Here is a 20,843-nt window from a genome sequence, read left to right on the forward strand (position 1 = left end):
GAAGATAGGGATTCTGACCACCTGTATATTCTTATCACCTCCCCATTCTAGACATAATGTCTTTGTTGATGCAGCCTAAGATAACATGCACTTTTGGCAGCCACAATATGATATTGACTTCAAATTGGGTTTGTGGCCATTGAAAACCCCTAAATCCTTCATAAATATGCTGCTTCTAAATCATGTCTACCCCATTCCAATTTTAGAAAGTTAACTCGGGGCACCTGGGTGGCTCTGTGGTTGAGTGTCTGCCTTTGGATCCCGGGGTCCTGGGATCGAGTCCCACATCGGGCTCCTTGCAGGGAACCTGCTTCTCCCACTGCCTGTGTCTCTGCCTTTCTCTCTGTGTGTGTGTCTCATGAATAAATAAATATAATCTTCAAAAAAAAAAAAGTTAGCTCGGGATCTGGCTTTAGAGTGAGGGATTTGTCTCTGTCCTGTTTTACTTTCTTCTATTCTTTCCATCTTTCCAGCCTACTGAGTCCTTTTAAAATTGACTCTATTTAAAAGGCTTCCCAGGCGCTGCCCTCGATGAATCTGATCATCAGATTATCAGTGTTCTATCCAGTCAGTGGTGAACATCCAGATCAGACATGGGTGAGGACCAAGCCTTGTGGTCCTCCACTAAATACCTTCATCTAATGTGACATCAACTCATTAATCAGCTCCCTTTGAGTACAGGTCAATCTATCCACCAATTACTACAGTGCAGACTATTCATTCCAATAACTGCAGTGTCTCTGTCTCCTTACACAATTTCACAAGTATTCCATAAAAGATAATGTCAGGTGCCTCTCAGAGAGATCTCCTGCCTGCAGTAAGGTGGATAGATCCCTGGTCTGCTGGCCCAGCACCAGCAGCTTGGAAGGAAGTGGGCTCCATGTGCAGCGACTGTTCTTAGGGGCCAGGCCCCTCCTCTCAGGGTTCAGGGGTCATTCTTCAATAACCTGCTTCTGATTCTTGCCTGGTGGCAGCCTCTAACACATCAGGTGAAGTTAGTAGAATCCACCAACTATCTTAGTGAAAATCCAGGCTGCCCCAGCCCCATTGCCCATATGCCCCTCTCTTTTCCTTCTAAGAGCCATTCCTGAAGATTGCACTCAGCCGGCAAGCAATCTTAGCCAGGCGTTCTCCTAGTGCTGGGGGAAGAACTGCTTGGGGTCTGGAGATCTGAGTGTGTTCAAAACTGCTCCCACCAGCTTCCCCTCCCCCACCCTCAAGGAGCTCAGGCCAACTTCCAAGCCAGGAAGCCTCGCCCAGGTCAGAGGGAAAGCATGCAGAGCAGCATGGCTCAGAACCTGGCTCCATGGGCTCCCCTGGGGCCTAAGCACTTTCTCCCCATACCCTCAGCATGCCTCTTCCATCGCCAGGTGCTGGATAGGCTCTGGGGAGCCAGAAAGAAGGGATCCCTCCTCGCAAAGGGCTCACAGCTCAGAAGGAGAATCAGATGCAAACAAGTTAAACTTCAGTATCTACAGAGGTGAGGACAAAAACTGGAGCACAAATAGATAATGGCTCATCCTTCCTGAGAAGCTGGGATAGCTTCCCAGAGGAGGTGACATTTGGGCTGGGCCCTGAAGGGTGAGCAGAAGCTCCCCAGGGGGACAAGAGAGGAAACGGAATTCCAGCACAGGGGAACCTATGGGCAGGGCCCAAAGGAATGAGAGCACATGTCTGGAGACAGATGACCAAAGCCAAGAGGCTAGATGTTGGCTGCAGGATGAGGCGCAGCAAGGGATGAAGTTGTGAGATAGCATAAGGCAAAATGTGAAGGGGTCTTGCACGCTGTATTAAGGACTGTGCCAGGTATTCCTCTATCCCACCTCCCCTTATAATTATCTTCTATTTGTTCCACCCATGTGCTTTGAGCTTCACCTGCTCACTCAGGCACTTTGCTGGCACTAGGACTTGAAAGCTAAGCTGCCCTCAGTGTAGAGGGGGCCAGACCTGTGAGCCCGCTGTAACAACAGTGAGTGGCAAGAGCTCTGGCAGGGTGGCACCAGCTAGAGGGGTAAAGGGAGCCTTCGAGAAGATGGTGATGCCTCTGAGCAGGGACTCCGAGGGCACAAAGGAGTCAGGAGAAGAGTGTCCCAGGGAAAGAGAGCACCAAGTGGAAAAGCCTGGACACAAAAGAGTTGGAGAATCTGTGTGGCCCTGTGAGTGGGGAGGGTGGTTACCACTAGACCAGGAGGCAGGCTATGCCATGACTTTAAGCAACGGAAAGCCACTAGAAGCTATTAATCAGGGCATGACATAGTCTGATTTGCTCCTGGACTGATCTGTCAGGTTGCTGATGGCGATGGGAGGGTTGGGTGTTGGTGTTGTGGGGGAGGGAGCAGGATGCAGAGGTAGCAGATCAGAGTGAAGGGCTTGGGTTTTGCTGGGGACAGGAGGGGGGAAAGTGGATAAATGGAAGTGATGTGGAGAAGAGGGGATGGGGGGCCACATTTAGTGACAGGTGAGCTGTGGTAGGCCAAGGCAACAGGGGTCTCCAACTCCACACATGTCCCTGGTGCAGGTGACCGACAGCCAAGAGAGTCACCCCTGAGCCAAGCACTAAGACCAAAGCAGGTAGAAAGCAAGGCTCCCAGAGCTCTCTGTGGAGCTTGGTGAGTGTGTGATGTTTGTGGCCTCTCACCCCAGGAGAGGCCCTAGTGGAACTGGGGTGCAGGGCTGGGCTAGGACAGAGGCAAGAAGCTGGCAGGGCTTAGGGATGAGAAAGAGGTTTGAACGAACAGTTTGGTCTGTAACGCCACCCCAAGAGCATCCCTCTCCTAAAGAGTCAGGATGATGCTCACAGGCACAGGTAGGCACCAGAGGCTCAGAGAGGGTCAGTGACATCCTCGGGGGTCTCACAGCAAGGAGTAGAGGAGCCCATCCTAGAATCCAGGGGCTTGGGGTTTAGTGGGATGGACATGAGAAAAGACTTTATGTTCTCATCATCGTCACTGCCTGTCACTCTGTCCCCTTCCCTGCCTTCCAGGGTTTTGTGGCTCTGAACACCCCCACCCACCCCCCATCACCCAGTGAGGAGAGTGTGATTTGGGGGTTGTGTTGCAGGAAAGGCCCCATCCAGGATGTCCAGACATGCTCTTCCCACCTCCCTCCACTCTCCTCTCTCTCATCCTACTCCCTGGGAAGGAGGCCTCCGTGTTGCTTAGCAACTAGCTGGCGCCTTGGAGAAAGGAAATGGAAATAGCTGGAGGTACCTCCCCTCTGTCAAGCTAGGTCCTTGGTCTGTGCACATGAGTGTGCATTGCACCTGTGCGTGTGCATACTCTACTCTGAGCCTGGTGTGGAGCCAGGGTCTCTGACCTTTCAAGCCATGCTGACTCGCATCACCCTGAGCCTGCCGGAGGATGTGGCTGACTGGAAAGCTAATGTCACTGCCATTTTGGTCACATCTTTAGGAGCAGTGTTTCTAGAACAAAGGAGGGAACAGATCTATGGCCTTCCATCTGGACCTGGCACACACCTGGAAGGCTGGCTTTGGAGAAGTTGGCCAGATCAAACCGCCTGCGTGGTGGGAATGCAGTGGACTCCATCTTCCCATCTCCGCAGGGCTGCCCTGGGAGCAGATGGGAGGTGGGAGCACATGTAGCTTGTGACCCCATAGGCCAGCAGGACAGTGTGTGTCCAGAGGGAGGTGGAAGTTTAAGTGAGGCTGGAGGAAAAACAAAAATAAAACTAATGAATTTTACCTGGGGCGCCTGGCTAGCTCGGCTGGAAAAGCACAGGAGTCTTCATCTCAGAGCTGTGAGTTCAAGCCCCACCTTGGGTGTAGAGATTACTTAAATAACACAACAAATTTAAAAAACCAACTAACAAATTTTCCCAGAGACTGATGTGGTTGCCTGGGAAGTTGCAAGCAGGTGCCCAGGAACTGTGACAAGGGAGAGAGGGTTGCCCTAGGTGGTTACTAGGTCCCTGGAGATGACCATTCCAAGGCCAGGGCCCTAGGAGGCCCTCTAGTCCAGCCTGCATCCACCCACTTTGCAGGCAGGAAAGCCTGGTGTCTAGTCCCCCGCTCATGCCCTGAGGTGTGACCCAAAGGTGCTAACCTGACGTCCGCCCCCCTCTGCAGCATGAGGGGAAGCGGATTAGAGCCATGAGTGGGCCTTTAAATCTCCCGGATTAACCCGCGCGCAGAGGAGTTTAGCAGGTGGCCGAGAGGTGACCATCCGGCCTGGTATCTGTGTCTGTCTCGCAGGGCCGGGGCCGGCGGCTCCGGGGCCAGCCGCCATGTCCTCCACGGTGAACAACGGGGCGGCGAGCATGCCGTCCCCACCGGACGCGGCCAACGGCTTCCCGCAGCCGGGCGCCTCCTCCGGGGCCTGGCCGCGGGCGGAGGAGGAACTGCGCGCCGCCGAGCCGGGCCTGGTGAAGCGCGCGCACCGCGAGATCCTGGACCACGAGCGCAAGCGGCGCGTGGAGCTCAAGTGCATGGAGTTGCAAGAGATGATGGAGGAGCAGGGGTGAGCGCGCCCGGGGCGAGGCGGGGCCGCAGCCGGGGAGGAGCCGGGGCGGGGCCGGCGAGGGGCCAGGCCCTGATCCAGTCGGGGTAGAGCCCTCGCAAGGCGCAAGGCCCGACGACCTTCATTCATTTATTAGTTTATTCAGCCTATAAGCTGTCTTGAACGCCTGCTCTACGTCAACCTCTGAACTAAGCTCAGATTCACAGACGCCGAGGAGACAGTCCATGTCTTCCAGAAACGTCCAGTCCAGGCAGGGGTGGGGAGGAGAGAAGCATAGAAACCCCTATGACAAGTCAAGGTCTCAGTTTGCCCTTCTCTAAAACGGCTCTATTGAGCTTCCTGGACTCTGCCAGCCACGAGAGCACAATGGGCCCTTATTACCATTACCAGGGAGGCTGCCTGTGGTTTCAGCAGAGGAGTCCCTCCAGCAGCCATGCCTGGAAGCTTCAGTTTTACCTGTCCAGTTCAGAACCAGTGACAGGGAGGGACACATAAGTGTCCTAGGCACTGCGTTGGGCAATGTTGGAGAACCAGAGCCAGACTGGAGTCACCTCCTCAAAGACCACCCCTCACCCCCACCCCCTACTCCCATCTCAGAAGAGAAACAAGCATGTTTACGACCACTCCATCATAAAACAGATTAGAATCATGGTGAGGGGGCCAAGTGTTTCAGGAGCTCAGAGGAAAGATTCTGAGAAAGGATATTTGAATGGGCCTTGAGGGCTGAGTACGAGTGTGTCAGGGCTTATGTACTGATCAGTCAGTAAGGATCTTTTTAGGGACTTCCCTCGAAAGTCCAGGGGAGACAAGACAGGTCTAACACATGGAGCAGGAGGTAAAGAAGCAGAACAAAGTCATTCTTTGTGCAGCTCCAAGAAAGCTGGTGGTCCCCAAGATTCCGTTTAGCATCTTCCCTGAGTGTTTTGAAACTAGTGGGCTGGCTGCTGAGGGAGTCAAAATGGGATAGCAGGGCCCACCCATCAGACTGGCACTGTCGGCAAGCTGAAAAATCAGAAATGCCCAGTGCAGTAGGGCCTGAAGCCACATTGGGACAACAGCCCTGGACCCAGCAATGCTTCCAAACCACACCTTTGTCCATCCAGGCCTCCTGGGCTCCCCAAAGAGGCAGCTGAGACATGGCTCACCATTGCTGTAGCACCCAGGGAGACACAGGCTCAGAGACAGTCACTGGCTGCAGGCAGGGCCAAAGCTGAGACTGGATCCAGGGTCCTCAGGGGGGCTGCCAGGCAGGGACCCTGGGGCACAGAGACTTGGTGTTCATCTCCAGCTGGCCTGGTGACCAGGTTGGGGGGGGGGGTGTCCCTGCAGAGAGGGATAAAAGGATGGAAGGCAGACAGAAAGGAGGCTTCCAGCTGGCAGTGAAACCAGGTTTGATGAGCCGTGGATGTGGACAGAGGAAATGATATCCCCAAGGGCAGGATCAAGTTAGGGAGTGGGAAGAGGAGAAGAGCTCAAGGACCTTAATGCAACCTATAAATCCTGCTAAATTGGGAGACTCCGGCTGTGAAGAGGTTGTGGGCAGGTGGGCAAGGTTAGGGAACAGGAGGGGTGCCTGGGCCAGAAGAGGGCCAGCCTTCTGTGCTGTATTCTTGGAAACTGCCCCCTTCCCCTCCCAGAGCCCAACCTCCTACCTGAGCCCCCTCCCTCTTCCTTGCAGAGCCCCATTCTCTCAGGGAACTCCTAAAGCCCCTATCTCCTGGCACCCCTCCCCTCCCAAGCCTCCTCCCCCTGGCTGAATCTCCTCCTCCAGAAGCCCCCAGGCCCTCACTGCACATAGAGGGTATTATCAGATGAGGGCAGCCTCAGGCAGGAAGAGATGGCATTTGGCCAGGCCCCTGATGTCAGTCCCCTGGCATCAAGGACAAACATGTCTCTCTGGGAGGGACCCACTAAGTCTCCAGGCAGGGCCCTTTCCCCCACCCAAGCCCTCACTCCAGGTGGGCCTTGCACTGGAGTCTCCCAGGAAGCTAGCTCTCAAGTTACCAGCCCCCACTCCCACCCTTTAGCAGCAGCCTAGCCAGTGGAGGCCACAGCCACTCTGGAACCCCACAATCCAGACTTGAACAAGCCTTAGCTACTGGCCTGTAAAATAAGGAGTCGTTCTGAGAGTACTGTGGGCTAAAGATGTATGGGGCTCCCCCATCTCCAGCCAATGCCCATAAGCTGCTCCACAAACACCAAGGACCCTTGCTCTGTTATAAAATCCAGTCATTAATATCCATTTCTACAAACACTGGTTCATTTGAGCTTATTTACCAGGTTCTCGGGCATTTGACAAATATTCCCACTAGTCACAGGAACACACATTCTTTGGCCCCATTAAAAAGCAATCCCTTCCCTAATATTGATGGATGGCCCGCTAATTCATTGGTGATTGATGCTGCTTTGGAGTCACCTTCCCCGGCAGCCTCCTTGTGCAGCCTGCAATCACGGTGGGGCTAGGGACAGAGCCCCAGGCCAGTGTGGTGTGCTGTTCCTACCCCAGCACCTATCCACCCCCCATACACACCCACCTGTGCCTCTTCCTGCGAGGACACGAGGACACGGGAGGCGCACAGAGAATGGCTCCGCCCCTGGGACTTAGAGCTTGGAGGTCTCCCTTCTCCCTCTTCTGTTTCCTCATCCATCAAATGGGAAGAGGAAGGCTGCCCACACCCTGAGAGCTGCTGTGGAGAACAAATCAGTGACCAAGGAAGCAACAGTGTGGGAAACTCCAGGTCTGGGCAGAAGCGGGCAGAATGGTACATGTTCTACTCTGGGGACCCCTTTTTAAATGCAGGATCTCCTTACCACACCCCAACCTCAGAGGACGGTCCAGAGAGGAACAACGAATCTGGCCTGTCCATCCTTCATGACCCATAGAGTGGAGGGGAGACAAGGGAGCCAGACTGTCACAGCCAGGAGGCAGGGACACTGAGACAGGCCTTACCACCCACCCTGTCCTCAGTTCCCTGGCCAAGCCTTCAACTTCTAGTCTGAGGCTCCAGCATGGCAGCCAGACCTCATGCATGGCTTTAAGTCAGCAGGTGCTGCCACCTCCAAGGAGTGGATGATTTGAGTACCAGCCTCCCTATCTCAGCCTTTGCCTCCAAGAGAACAGAGAGAAGAAGCCCGGGTGATTCTCGACCTGGGACAATGCTGACCTGGCAGGAGTGTGGTGTGGAAAAAGGGAGGGAGACTAGGACAACTAGACCCTCTATCCTTCCTGCACGAAGACAAATAGTCCTTGGTCACTACTATTTATTGAGCAGCTACTATGTGCTACACACTGCACAAAGTGCTTTGTAAGCATCATTTCCCTTAATCCTTGCCACAGCCTTGAGAGACAGGTTACTATCCCATTTCACAGATGTAGAGGCTAAGGCTAAAAAAACTATATTCTTGTCCAAGATCACAGAGCTAGAAAGTAGGGGGTGCTAGGACCCAAAACTAGGACTACCTGGCTCTCGGCCTCTTCCTTTAATCACTGTCCAGTGTGGCCTCAGCTGAGGGTTGACCTCAAAAGGCATGAAGGAGCAGGAGACTTGGAGGTAGTGATTGTACCAGAGATCTTTTTGTACAATAACCAGTTGTTCGTCCCGGATCCCCAGATTCTCCCAGCATGTCCTGAGGCATAGGAGGTCCTCCCCAAGCCTCCAGGTCTATTCAATCCAACCCTCTTGGCCTCCCAATGATATATGCTGGACTTAGTCAACTTGCCTTAGACCTGCCATCTCTGGGATGAATCCTAAGTCATGAACGTGTGTCCTGCTCCAGGTCTTAACGAAACCCTGATTTCTGCTCCTACCTCCCAGCCTCATATACTCCACAGACCCCAGGAGTCTGGGGAACTTGGACCCTGGCCCGAAGCCTATCCCATTCCACTGAGGATCTGGCCCAGTCTTGCTCTTGGACCATCTCCTCCCCAGCCCCACCAAGCCCAGGGCCCCATGCCTAATGGCCCGGCCAACCTGTCCCTCCCTCCCAGAGCCCTGTGAGTCAGGGGCTGGGCAATGGAGAAGGGCCCTCACTGTTTGTCTCTATGCTGGTGCCATCGACAAGCTGGTCTCTTGAGGAGCAGGTGAGATAGGAGGAGTTCCTCCATCCCTCCACTGCTCAGAAAGCGCCACCACCCCTTCTCCCTGGGCTCCAGGACAACCAAGCCAGCCCAGGGTTGCACTGCCCAGCAAGCAAGGCCAAGGCGCCTCCAGCCAAATGCCCAAGTCAGAGGCTAACAGCGATTGTGGTGGACATTGATGAGCCAAGACCCCAGGCTTGGAAGAGATGCCCCCACACCCCACCGCCTGGCAGGCAGGACATAGTCCTCCCTATGGTGGGCCACACAGGAGCCTGAACCCACAAAAGGACAGACCATAGCTGGGGTCAAGGGGCACCTACCTGGCTAAGAAGCAGCTAGTGCCCCGCATGTAGCCTGTGACATATTCAGCAGGTCCCCAGGTCCTGGTCATCCTGCATCCTTGATGGTTTGTTGCTCCCTTCCTCCCCTGCATCCTCACCAGCTCTGACTTCACCATCTCCTGCACAAACCCCACCAGAGGCAAGTGTCCCAAATGAAAATCCAACCTTCAAATGGTTCAATGCCTCTCCATCACCAGCCACTCATTTGTCTAAAAAAAAATGTGGATGCCACATGTGGCAGACGCGGTGCCAGGTGCTGGGGACACAGTGGCAATCCAGATGACAAGGTCCCTGCCCTCAGGGAACTCCCAGGCCAGGGCCGGATGTGGAGAAGTCAGTCAACAGGTAAAGCTAGCCCATGAGCCACCTGCTGGCAACTAGAGGTAGAGGTTGCTATGGAAACACAAACGTTGACACCTAACTTGTTTGGGGATATCCATCCTGCTGTAAACATCCCATGAGTCCCATCTTTGTGCTTAAGCCGTGATTATTTCCACGGGGTAAACCTGGAAGTTAGTTTTATGAGTCAAAAGACGTGTTCTTTTTTTAAGGCTTTTGTAAGGAATTGCCAAATTGTTCTCCAAAAAGGCTGGACCAATCCCAAATGCTTGTTGGAGAAGGGTAGGGAAGGTGGAAGAAGAAGAGGGAGGATAGCCGTGGTATCCCCAAGGGACAACAATGTGCCATTTTCATGGACAAGCTCAGTGCAGAGGCCTGGGTCTACTGTGTGGACAGAGCGGATAGTGAGGGCACATGACAGAGAAAAGACAGGACCCTGTTCCTATTTTGCCACCATGTTTTCCATCCAGGACACTGACCTGCAGCCCAGGAAGGGGGGCAGTGAGGGGTTTAGGACCCCAGGATTCATTCAGCAACAGATATGACACCTGCTATGTGCCAGGGACAGGGCAAGGGACTGGGTGAACAAAGACCTCCCCTCCCTTACCGCACCCCGAACCTGCCGCCGGAACAGCATGGACTCATGCTGGAGGGGACATTTCAGATGCCTGAGAGGCCTTGCAGTGGCTGTCACAGGGGCACAGTGAGAGAAGATAATGACTGACCCCAGGGCATGGGAGCAAGGGTGACCATTCTGGACTTTGGTCCCTAGCGTGAGCCCGGGCTTAGGGAGGGAGGGGGAAGGGAATAGAGAAGTCAAGGGATTCATTCAAGACCAGACTTTGCCCACCTCCTCCCACCATCACCCTCCCTCCCCAAACCGAGAAGCAATGGATCTACCACTGGGATCTGGGACAAGCCACTTGGCAGCACTGCTCATGCAGATGTTGGGATGTTCTGAGGACTTCCCAAGGCTATTGTCAGGATCAGATGTCCTTGAGGCCAGGGAAGCAGAAAAGGCCTGGATCTCCTTTTCTCCCTTAAACTGTCTCCAGAGAGTGACTGTAGTTTGGATGTGGGCCAGCAGTCTGCCCTGGGAGTAGAGGAGGACTGGGAGGAAGGGCACAGCCTCCTCAGGACGGTCTCCCCACCTCCAGGAATAACTCTTCCCTTGGTTCATTTGGATGAAAGCCTTGCTTGGTGGTGGGACCTTGGACAGGTCAGTGCAAGCTGGAAGGTGCACTTGTGATGGAGGGTGGGGGAGGCGAGGAGGTAAGGAAAGCCAAGAAGGCAGCCCTCACCATCCCAACATCCCTGCAGGTACTCAGAGGAGGAGACCCGGCAAAAGGTCAGGACTTTCCGGCAGATGCTGATGGAGAAGGAGGGCATGCTCACCAGGGAGGACCGGCCTGGGGGCCACATGTGAGTGCTCCCCTGCCTGGGGGAGGGACAGGGGAGTGTGCAAGCTCAGGCAGCAGCTGGGTGCCAGAAGAGCTTTCCAAGCTCCCTCTGTGGGGCTGGAGGAGAGAGCTCGAGGAAGAGGAGGAAGACAGGGTGTGCATCCCGTCCACTGGAAGCTCCAGCCTGACTCCGGGCACGGATCAAGAGCCACTGGTCCCCTGGATGTCACCCCAGTCTCCCCTGCTGCCTTGGGTTCCCTCTATGGCTCAGCGGTGGGGGAGGCAGCCCAGAGCCCAACTTGGGGAATCCTGGACTGCAAATCGGGGAAACTTAGAAATGTTCTGGCCCTACCATGGCCACCAGGCCAGTCCATCTTCCCCAACTGTTACCACCTGTAAAATGGGCCCCAGAGTAAACATAGGTTCTGGAAAGTAGGAACCAACACACCGAAGGCCATCGCTAGTGTGGCCGAAGTCTTGTCAGGTAAAGAGAGCAAGGGCTCTGTGGTGTCACATCTTGCACCGGTCATGGGGCAGGAGGAGTGCCAGTGTGTGGGGGCCCCTGGGCATCAAACAGGGATGTTATGGGGAAGCAGATTTGTCTTAGGTTAGAGAACCAGGAACCACTTGAAGCCATAGGAGGAGATTGCAACAGGCTGCCATAAGAGGGTGAAGGCAGCCTGTCCCTGGCATGTCCAGGCCCCAGGGGGATAGCTGAATGAGCCCCATGCCCAGCGGTAGGGGAGTCCCACTTTACCCCACCTACACCTCCCCTCTCTGGTTCGGGTATGGGTAGGAGCATAAAATGGTCAGAGCAGCCCCAGGCTTGTGGAGGTTCCGTGGATGATCTGGGGGAGCCAGGATCAAAGGTGATGAGGTGATGCTATCACCACCTCCCTCTCTCCACTACCCTGTACTCACAGCACCCTCAGCCACTCCTGTGCACCACCTTCAGGGATGCCCACCCAGACCTCACCCTGCAGGAGCAGGGCCAGCGCCTCTCTTCCCTTCCCAAAGCTCCTGACAACCAGATCCTCCTGCTGCTGCCGCCCGTGCCACCTCCAAACCAAGAAGTCCTGGCTTTCCAGCCTGTGTCCCCTCATCTCACCCCAGGGCTTCTCTGGAAAATCTCACTTTTCCAGACAGTGTGAGGGTGGGAGCGCTGTGTGGACTCTCCTGCCATCTTCCCTGGCCCTTCCAGCAAGAAGCCTACACTTCTTCCTTCTCTCTGGCTCCTTTTAATCAAATTCCCATCCTTCCTTCCTCAACTACGCTTCCTCCTCCAGCCACCACCCCCAATTCTTTTCTTTCTCAATCGAATTTCTGTAGAGTGCATGCATGCGTTACATCTACTTCCTTAGGCCTCGGGAGCCATGGTGGACTTCTGCCCTAACTCCTGTGACCTGTTCTCGCACTGCAGCCTCCAGAGTCCTCCTTCCCATGGCCTGTGCTTCTCTGCAGGCCTGGCCTCTCTCTGGCAGGTGCCACCACTGTGCTTTCCCTTCTGGAAGCCTCCTTTCCTCCCTGGCTTCCAGGATGCAGTTCTATGTTTCCTCCTGTCCCTCTGGTGGCTCTCTATCTTGATCTCTCCAGCTACTGCCCTCCTCCCAGACATGAGACCCTTCCCTCCACCTTCCCTCGACTCCCTGGGTGGAATCTCAATCTGTGTGCCAGCTGGGACTGCCTCCTCTGGGCAGGTAACCCTCAGGTCTTCTCCAGTAGTCTTGATCTCATCTTCTCTCCAATGAAAGAAGGATGCATTTAAGAACCAGGGACGCGCTGGGAAATCTGCTGGTGTGTCCATCACCAGAAGGAATGTCCCTGAGGGTCTGTGCAGTTGCTAGGAGCAGGGAGGAGAAGGAGGAAAGGTAGGACCCCTGCCCTCTGCCACCTGAAACCAGGAATTACCAGCAACTCCCAACCAGAAGGAACAACAGCACGGCCACCTGAGCCATTTAACCTTTGTCCTGTGTGTGTCCAGTGGAGAAAGAGAGAGAGGCAGGCTGGAGTGGCCACTTTGGAAGGGTCCCTTGGAAGAGACAGTGTCTAGAAGACTTGATGTCCAGGGAGGAAGACTCCTGCTCTGGAGACAGAGGAGAGTCTAGCCTTGGCTGAGTCCTGGGATCCCACTTGCATGTTAAAAGACATTGAAGACAAGATCTTTATCAGTTTTGCTCACTCTTATATCCCTGGTGCCTAGAACAGTAAAGCTTGCCCAATTTTCCTCAGAGTCAGTTTCCTCTAGTTGGGAAAAGAGGGGGTGCACCAGAGGCTTCTCCTAGCTCACACTGCCCAAACAGTGAGAAAATAGCACTCGGGTGACTACAGCAAGCTAAGGAGGCTGATAGCAACCTGGAATACATCTAAGGCAGAGAGGTGACAGAGAGCTGGTGACAGATTTGTCGTGTGCCTTCCTTTGGGCCTGGCCTCTGAGCAGGTCTTCAACTTCCTACCCCAGCTCAGAGCCTGGGGTAGTGGAAGGAGAGTGTGGGCTCTGGCATCAGACACCTCCCCTGTCCCAACCTCTAAGCTCAGTGTTAACCCCCGGAGCCCTGGATCCCAGCTCTGCCATACCCCAGCTCTGCAACTCGGCCAGGTCCTTGAATTCTCTGGGCCTTCACTTCTTTATGTATAAAATGGACCACCCAGCAGGCCTTGTGCTCCTACCTCTGGCTTCCTGACCCTGATACCCTACCCGCTCACAAACTGGCATTTGGAGATATGAAGAAATCCAGTGCCCTCGTAGAGTGAGGTGGCAAAGCTAGAGCCAGAAGAAGGGTCACCACACTGGGAGGAAGTGAGGAGGGCTGTCTGACTTTAACCAGATATGGACTGTAAGAGCCCATGGCACCCACCACTCAGGAAGAGTCTCAAGGGGGCAGAGTCACTCCCAGAGCTTTTTGTCCCCAGGGGTCATCTTTTTTCCTTAAGTTAATCGACTGGTCTGCGTCCTGAGACAGACCACCTTCCTCTCCACACTGGATACCAGGCCACCATATTGGTGCAGTACTGGGACCAGATTCCACAGATGGTGGGAACCCATGGAAGGTTTTTGGGAAGGTGTGATGTGGCCAAACAGTTGTTTGGGGACTTTCTTCTTGGGTAGAAGGATCAGAAGGGTAACACAGCCTAGAGACCTGTGGGGCAGCTGGCATTCTAATCTGGAAGCAGGGTGATAGAGAGGAAGTCCCAGAGGCGTTGAGAGAGGACACGCCTTTGTCCTTGGAAACTGATGGATGTGGGGAGCCTGTTTTGCCCCAGAAACCCTCTATGGTTCCCCACCATCTATGCAGCCACATCTGGACTCACTGGTCTGGCACCAGTGTAGAGGCTCTCCACACTCAACCCAGCCTGGTTCCCCACTCCCAGCCTCACACAGCAGCCAGTTCCCAGCTAGCAGTTCCCAGCTCCCTCCTGCACACTCTCCCTCCTGTCCAGCGCCTTTGTTCATACTAGCCCCTTCCGCACTGGCTCGCATTCACCCCATCATCTGGGCTGCCTCTAAAAATCACTTTACCAATATTCTCAGGATAAAAGTAAAACCTTCTCCTCCTTGGAATCCACACAATGTTTTCTTACTTCCTGTGGTTGCTATCATTCCTTTTTTTTTTTTCCTCCCTCACTCTGATAGACAACCTTTAAGAATAATTGCTTTCACAGTTATATAACATGACAAAATGCTTGGGAGAGAGGGTTTATGGAAAATAATATGCATAAGCTACTCCCTAACACAGTGAGCAAATTCCAGTCTTTTTCTCCCCCCATGCATCTAATTTTATGCATCGTGCCATTTCTCTGTGCCTCATTAGTTTATCAAGAAGATGGGAACATTAACGGTGGTACCCATGTCACAGATTCATTCCATGCATTAATGATTAAATGAGATAAACACATCAAGCGCTTAGACTAGTACCTGACACCTGTGTTAGCAATTATCCATCACCATACACTCCAGGCACTGTAAGGAGAGAGAGGAGAGACCCCAGGCCTGCCTCATGCCCCTCCTACCACTGCTCCCCACCCCCACCCCCACCCCCAGGCAGGCCTGGCACACTGGCCAAGTGGATGAGCGAAAAGGGCAGACCCTGTGCCTGGAATCCTCCCCTCCTCTGCCTCGATTCATTCATCTGTCAATTGGCCATTATGCTCCTGACTAATGGCAAACAGAACCAATTAATTAGAGAAACTGCTGGCATGAAGAAAAGCATGTGACAGGCGGTCTTTACCCCAGGTCAGAACCTTGCCCAGGGCGGCCAGTCCAACAGTGTCCTGTGCAGTGCAGAACCCCCATCCAATTGTGGTCTCTCTGTGGTTAGACCCCACTTGTGTGGCTGGCTCTGGTTAGCATAGTGGGGCTTGGTTTGTCTTGTCACGCCTCCCCTACCTGTTCCACAGATGTGCTGAGGAGTCGACTAGGTAACAAACATGAATTTAAGAGCAGGAAGTGCTGAACAAATCTGGAACTTGGTACATGTACCCATAACTATGTCTCTAAAACAGAGTGGCTGTGGCTGAGCTAACATCTGCAACAGAGAAGGCCAGCCAGCAAAGTCAAGGCTGGTTTGCACGTGAATTCTCAAAGCCAAGTGCCTAAGTGAACTTACTTATATTCTTTACTCAAAGGTTCCAAAATCGTGGGGGATGTTTCTTCTCTGGGCCTCAGTTTACTCATCTGTAAAATGTGTGTGTGTGTGTGTGTGTGTGTGTGTGCAATTTCTCTCAATCAGGTAGTGGCTCTGATTGGGATATGTGAACCATAGAGAGCTATTTAAACATTAGAGAACATGACTGTTAGTGACATTATCATCCAGGAAAGGCAGGCTAGGAGAACCCAGGGTTCTAGCCTTAGGAGAACCTACAAAACAGGGGCACGTGGGTGGCTCGGTCGGTTAAGCATCCAACTCTTGATTTCAGCTTGGGTCATGATCTCCGGATTGTGAGATCAACCCCGGCATCTGACTCCTCACTCAACTGGGAGTCTGCTTGGGATTCTTTCTCTCCCTCTGCCCCTCCCCTCACTTGTTCTCACTCTCCTTCTCTCTCTCTCTCTCTCTCTCATAAGTAAACAAAATCTTTTAAAAAATGGGGGGGACACCTGGGTGGCTTGGTGGTTGGGTGTCTGCCTTTGGCTCAGGGGCTGATCCTGGAATCCGGGATCAAGTCCCTCATTGAGTTCCCTGCATGGAGCCTGCTTTTCCCTCTGCCTATGTCTCTGCTTCTCTCTGTGTCTCTCATGAATAAATAAATAAATAAATAATTTTTAAAGAAAGACTACAAAGCAGGTGTCCTGATACCAGCTGCACAAAGTCAGCAAGAGAAGTCACAGCCTAGGCCCAATCTATATCTCTGGAACATGCAGGGCAAGTGTTACCAGAAGATTCTGAGCCCTTGCACTTCTCCCTGAGCCCACTACTCATGCCCTATGCTTGCCTTTCAATGCTCCCAGCAGACAAGAACCCCAAGTAAACCCCTCAGAAGAGACCGGAGAGTGAGAAAGGCCACATGAGAAGAACCCAGAAACCTGTCCCTGGACCAGAAGAAGAAAAATGTCTGTAGGGGTGTGGCTAGCAGAGTGGGAGAGTACAGTGCAGGGAAGGGGGAGTTCGGATACAGGCCAAAAAGGATCCCTGCTGAGGGCAGTGCCCCCACGGAGCTATTCTATTTTGTAAATAACCTTCATCACATTTGTGTCAGGATAAACGAAGCTCCCTCCTACCATCTGCTCACCCCCACAATGTTTGAGGTGCTCTTAAGTTTTGCTAAAGACTGTGTTTTATGTGTCAGGCATTTGTGTGGCTGAGGGCTGTGTGGGGGTGACAGGGTGGGGGAAGATGGGGGGGAAGGGGAGCTGGACAGGCCAAGGAGCTGGAGATTTCAGGAACAGGAAGGAGGACGCCACTGGCTGCAGAAAGAAGAGCAAGGGGAAGAGCAGAGAGGTTTGAATGGAGGGATGTGGGGATGTTTAGCTCTGTGGGGATAGGGAGGATGACCTGAACTCCTCCTCCATCACCCAGGAACACACCTCCCATACTACCCGTATGATTTCAGGGTGGCCTGGACCAGGTGTGTGTTTAGGAATTGAATAGCATTCTTGTTATTGGCCTCAAGGCTAGCTAACCCTGTCAGGTTTGTGTTGCATTCTTTTGGGGGGAAGATACTCTTTTTGAAAAAAAAATTTTAAAGATTTTATTTATTTATTCATGACAGACACAGAGAAGGAGAGAGAGAGAGAGGCAGAGACACAGGCAGAGGGAGAAGCAGGTTCCATGCAGGGAGCCCAATGCGGGACTCGATCCCCGGTCTCCAGGACCACGTCCTGGGCTGAAGGTGACGCCAAACCGCTGAGCCACCCAGGCTGCCCTTTTTATTTTTTAAGACTTTATTTGGGATCCCTGGGTGGTGCAGCAGTTTGGCGCCTGCCTTTGGCCCAGGGTGCGATCCTGGAGACCTGGGATTGAATCCCACATCGGGCTCCCGGTGCATGGGAGCCTGCTTCTCCCTCTGCCCATGTCTCTGCCTCTCTCTCTCTTTCTCTCTCTGTGACTATCATAAATAAATAAAAATTTTAAAAATAAAGATTTTATTTATTTGTTCATGGGAGACACAGGCAGAGGGAGAAGCAGGCTCCATGCAGGGAGCCCGACGTGGAACTCCATCCGGGATCCCAGGGTCAGGCCCTGGGCTGAAGGCAGCGCCAAACCGCTGAGCCACCCGGGCTGCCCTGCCCTTCTTTTTTTTTTAAGGAGAGAGGGAGAGAGAGAGAGAGAGCGCGCACAGGGGGAGGGGCAGAGGGAGAGAGGGAAGGAAAGAATCTCAAGCAGACACCACCCCCAGCACAGAGCCTAACATGGGGCTCGATCTTATGACCCTGAGATCATGACCCGAGCTGAAATCAAGAGTCAGACACTTAACCCATGAGCCACCCAGGCACCCCCTTCTTCTTCTTCTTCTTCTTTTTTTTTTTTTTGACACAAACTCAGTTTTTCAAAGATCAGGTTAGTGGATGCTCTACTGGGGAGGTGCCCCTGAAAATTCTTTCTTCTGGTAGTTGTGGTCTGACACCCTTGCTCTGTCTATCTTTCATGTGTCTGGAAGAGAAGAGAAGGTGTTGGTGTGTCAGTGTCTGACAGAGGGTCCCTCTGTTGAACAGTGGTGACCATGTGCAGGACAGCTGTTGAGGGCCAGGCCTGTGGCTGGTATCAGGAGTTTCCCAGAGAGAATCTTATTTAATCCTCTCCTCAGCTGGGATATTCTTTTCCTGCTTGTGGAGATGTAAGGACCTGGAGACTCAGTGAGCATGGTCATGCCTAGATTGAGACCTTGTCTGTGTGAATCCAAAGCTCATGTCATATGCTGAATGATCTGCCACGCGAGTTCTGGCCTGCCTTGCTCTGGGCAGGGAAAGAGGGAGCCTGAAGAACAGCCTTCAGAGGTGAGAGCAGTGATATGGAACTAGGGATGAGGCTGCATCTGGGAGGGGCCCTGTCTGAACCAGCAGACACCAGGAAGGTGGGGAGGCCACACCTTGGAGCCATTGCCTAGGAGGTGGGCCTTTGGGGGGTCGCTTTTGGGCTTGTTAAATAGAAAAAGAAGTTGCACAGTACTGGCTACCTCAGTGAATTCTCCAGCAGCCCCAAAACATAGTTATCATGGTCATCTTGCCGAAGAGGCTCAGAGAGGGCTCATGACAGGTACCCAGTCACACAAGGACTCACGGCCAGAGCATGATGAGGGCACTTCCACAGCTTCAAAGCTCATGCTTTTGCCGGAAGCCCAACTGCTTCTAGGAAGAAAGCATCCCCCCCCCACCCCCCCCACCCCACCCCCCACCCCACCCTCCCGCCAAACACACCGCAAAGTGCCTGAAGGGAGCAAACATCTTTGGCAGAAAATGGCCATGGGCTCCTGAGCAGGCAGCAGGGCCAGGACACGCAGGCGGCCCTGCTGAGTGCACGGTAGGCTCTGCAAGATGGATGGGGAGCCTTGGAGGGCTGAGGCCCACACCGCTGCCACGGAGCAGTGATTGATGACAGCCCAGCAACGGGAGAAGAGCAGCCAGGAGGCTGCAGGGACCAGGGCTAGGACAGGCCATGAATATTTCAGAGCGGCACCTGGGGCTGGGGGGCCTGGCTGGGGTGGGGATGGGGGTGGGGAGGACGAGGCGCTGGGCAGGGGAGGGGGAGGGGACTGGGCTGCGAGCCAAGTTTAGGGAAAGATTGACACCCTGACACCGGAGAGGGGAGCTAGGAGATAGGAAGGGGCTCTCCAGGAGAGAGAGGCCCACCAGGGGAAGCCTGTCTGGGCCCCCGTTTCTGCTCCTCCTGGGGATGCCATAAATAATGTGTCCACCACCCCAGAAGAAAGGCTGACTTGTCCTTTCCTTCTGGAATTGGTCTTAGCACAGGCTCCGGAGGGGGTTGGGCTGAGCGAGGGGCAGGGGGCCGAGGGTAGGACTGAGGAGGGCTCAGGAGCAGGAGTCGGTGAAAGGGGCTCTAAGGGGGGGGCGCTGGGAGGGGGGAGGAGCGCCATGAACCGGACTGAGAGGTCCAGGGAGGGGAGGGTCTCACTGAGAGGTGTGACCTTAGAAGGAGTGAGGCAGGAGGGCACCGCTGAGCCTGGGGGCCTGTCGGGGAGGCGGCCCTTCGGGTCCCCCGGATCCCCGCCTGGCCCTCCAGCGGTCGGGCCGTACCCCCCAACCTTGCTGGGCAGGTCTGGGCGCGCTGCGCTAAGAAAGGGGCAGGCGGAAGGCCCGGCCCCGGGGCGCGGGTGGTGAGCGTCCCTGTCGCCGGCAGCGTGGCGGAGACCCCGCGGCTGCTCGAGGGCGCGGAACCGGGCCTGGAGTACGCGCCCTTGGACGAGGACGACGGCCCGGTGGACTGCGACTGCCCGGTCGCCTGCTACCGCGGGCACCGGGGGTACAGGTCAGCACCCGCCGCGGCGGGGGAGGGGGTGGGGGGGACACCCGGGACCGGCCCTCCTCCCTCACCTCCCTCCCCCTCTCCCCCAGGACCCAGCACTGGTCCAGCAGCTCGGCGTCGCCCCCTCCCAAGAAGAAGAAGAAAAAGAAAGGCGGCCACCGGAGAAGCCGGTGAGAGCGCCGCCTGGCGGGAAGGGTCGGAGGGCGCGGTGCGGGGTTGAGTCCCGTCCCCGCGGCCCCCGCCCCCCCCACCCCCCCTTCGCGCGACGCATTTGGGAGCCCCACCCCTCGCTCCCCCCCACACTGGCCCCTCACCCTGCAGGGGGGGCCCTACCCTTTACCCAGTCCCCTCCCCTCACTGAGTCCCCCCAGTGGCACTCACCCAACTCCAAACCGGGACACACTGGCCCCTGGGCCACAGTCCACCTGCCCAAGGTCCCCCTTCCTCCCTTCCCCAGGGGTCCTGCACTCACCACACCAAGTGTGAGTGACCTGGGGAAGAAGGGTTTAGCTGGGTCATATATGTGGTTCTCCCTCTGTATATCCCCCTCTCCTGTCCTTAATGTGACCCTAGCAAACGTCTGGAGCCCCAGCTAAATCTGTCTGTCTGTCCTTCTCTTTCCTGGCTCTCAGCAAAAAGAGGAGAGTGGACTCGGAGTGCAGGTCAGTGGCTGGTGGCAGTGGTGGGGATGTCTGTGGGGGGGGCAAGACCCCAAGGCCTCCCTCCAGCGGCAGGAGGCTTGCCACAACAGCTGCCAAGGTCCCAGCTCCCTCCCCCCCATCCCCCAGGCCAGAAATCCCACCACTGGAGCCTCTGACATTTGGATGTGAAACAGCCCTCACTTACAATGCCAAGGAGGCTGAAGGGTGGCTAGGGAACAACACAGGCCACTGCATCACCCACCCTGAGGGACCTTGCTGACCCTCCTGGCCTCTGTTTACTTTGTGCACTGGGCAGCTGGCTTCAGCTAGATGCCCCAGGTGCCCAGACTTCTCAGCCATGTCTAGCTGCCCCTCCTGCTCCAGAGCACCAGTTCACTAGAGCCTGCCCCCCTGTGTCCACAGCTGTGGGAGCTCCTCACCTCTGCGCAAGAAGAAGAAGAGTGTGAAGAAGCACCGTAGAGACAGGTACCTTCCCTCCCCTGGGGCCTCCCCTCACTTCTGTTGGGCCAGGCCTGTGGCTGTGCAGATTTGTGTCCCCAGGCCACCCCGGACAAGCTCAAGAGAACCCTTTTGTGGCCCTCCAGGTCTGATTCTGGGTCCCGGAGGAAGAGACGACACAGGTGAGCAATG

The 20,843-nt window shown here is 54.8% G+C and overlaps 1 protein-coding gene across 1 annotated transcript in view; it reads left to right on the top strand.

Moving 5' to 3' along the window:
* Positions 1-4,203: 4,203 nt before the first annotated feature.
* The window catches only part of SRRM3 (serine/arginine repetitive matrix 3), a 34,697-nt gene continuing 18,057 nt past the window's right edge, over positions 4,204-20,843 (top strand). The window contains 7 exon segments of the mRNA XM_038539158.1: positions 4,204-4,475; positions 10,554-10,655; positions 19,426-19,554; positions 19,641-19,721; positions 20,184-20,213; positions 20,616-20,678; positions 20,798-20,833. Of these exon segments, the coding sequence (XP_038395086.1) occupies positions 4,243-4,475; positions 10,554-10,655; positions 19,426-19,554; positions 19,641-19,721; positions 20,184-20,213; positions 20,616-20,678; positions 20,798-20,833 (674 nt within the window). The 5' untranslated portion in view covers positions 4,204-4,242.

This window comes from Canis lupus, chromosome 6 (assembly GCF_011100685.1).
Source record: "Canis lupus familiaris isolate Mischka breed German Shepherd chromosome 6, alternate assembly UU_Cfam_GSD_1.0, whole genome shotgun sequence".
Classification (NCBI taxonomy): domain Eukaryota; kingdom Metazoa; phylum Chordata; class Mammalia; order Carnivora; family Canidae; genus Canis; species Canis lupus.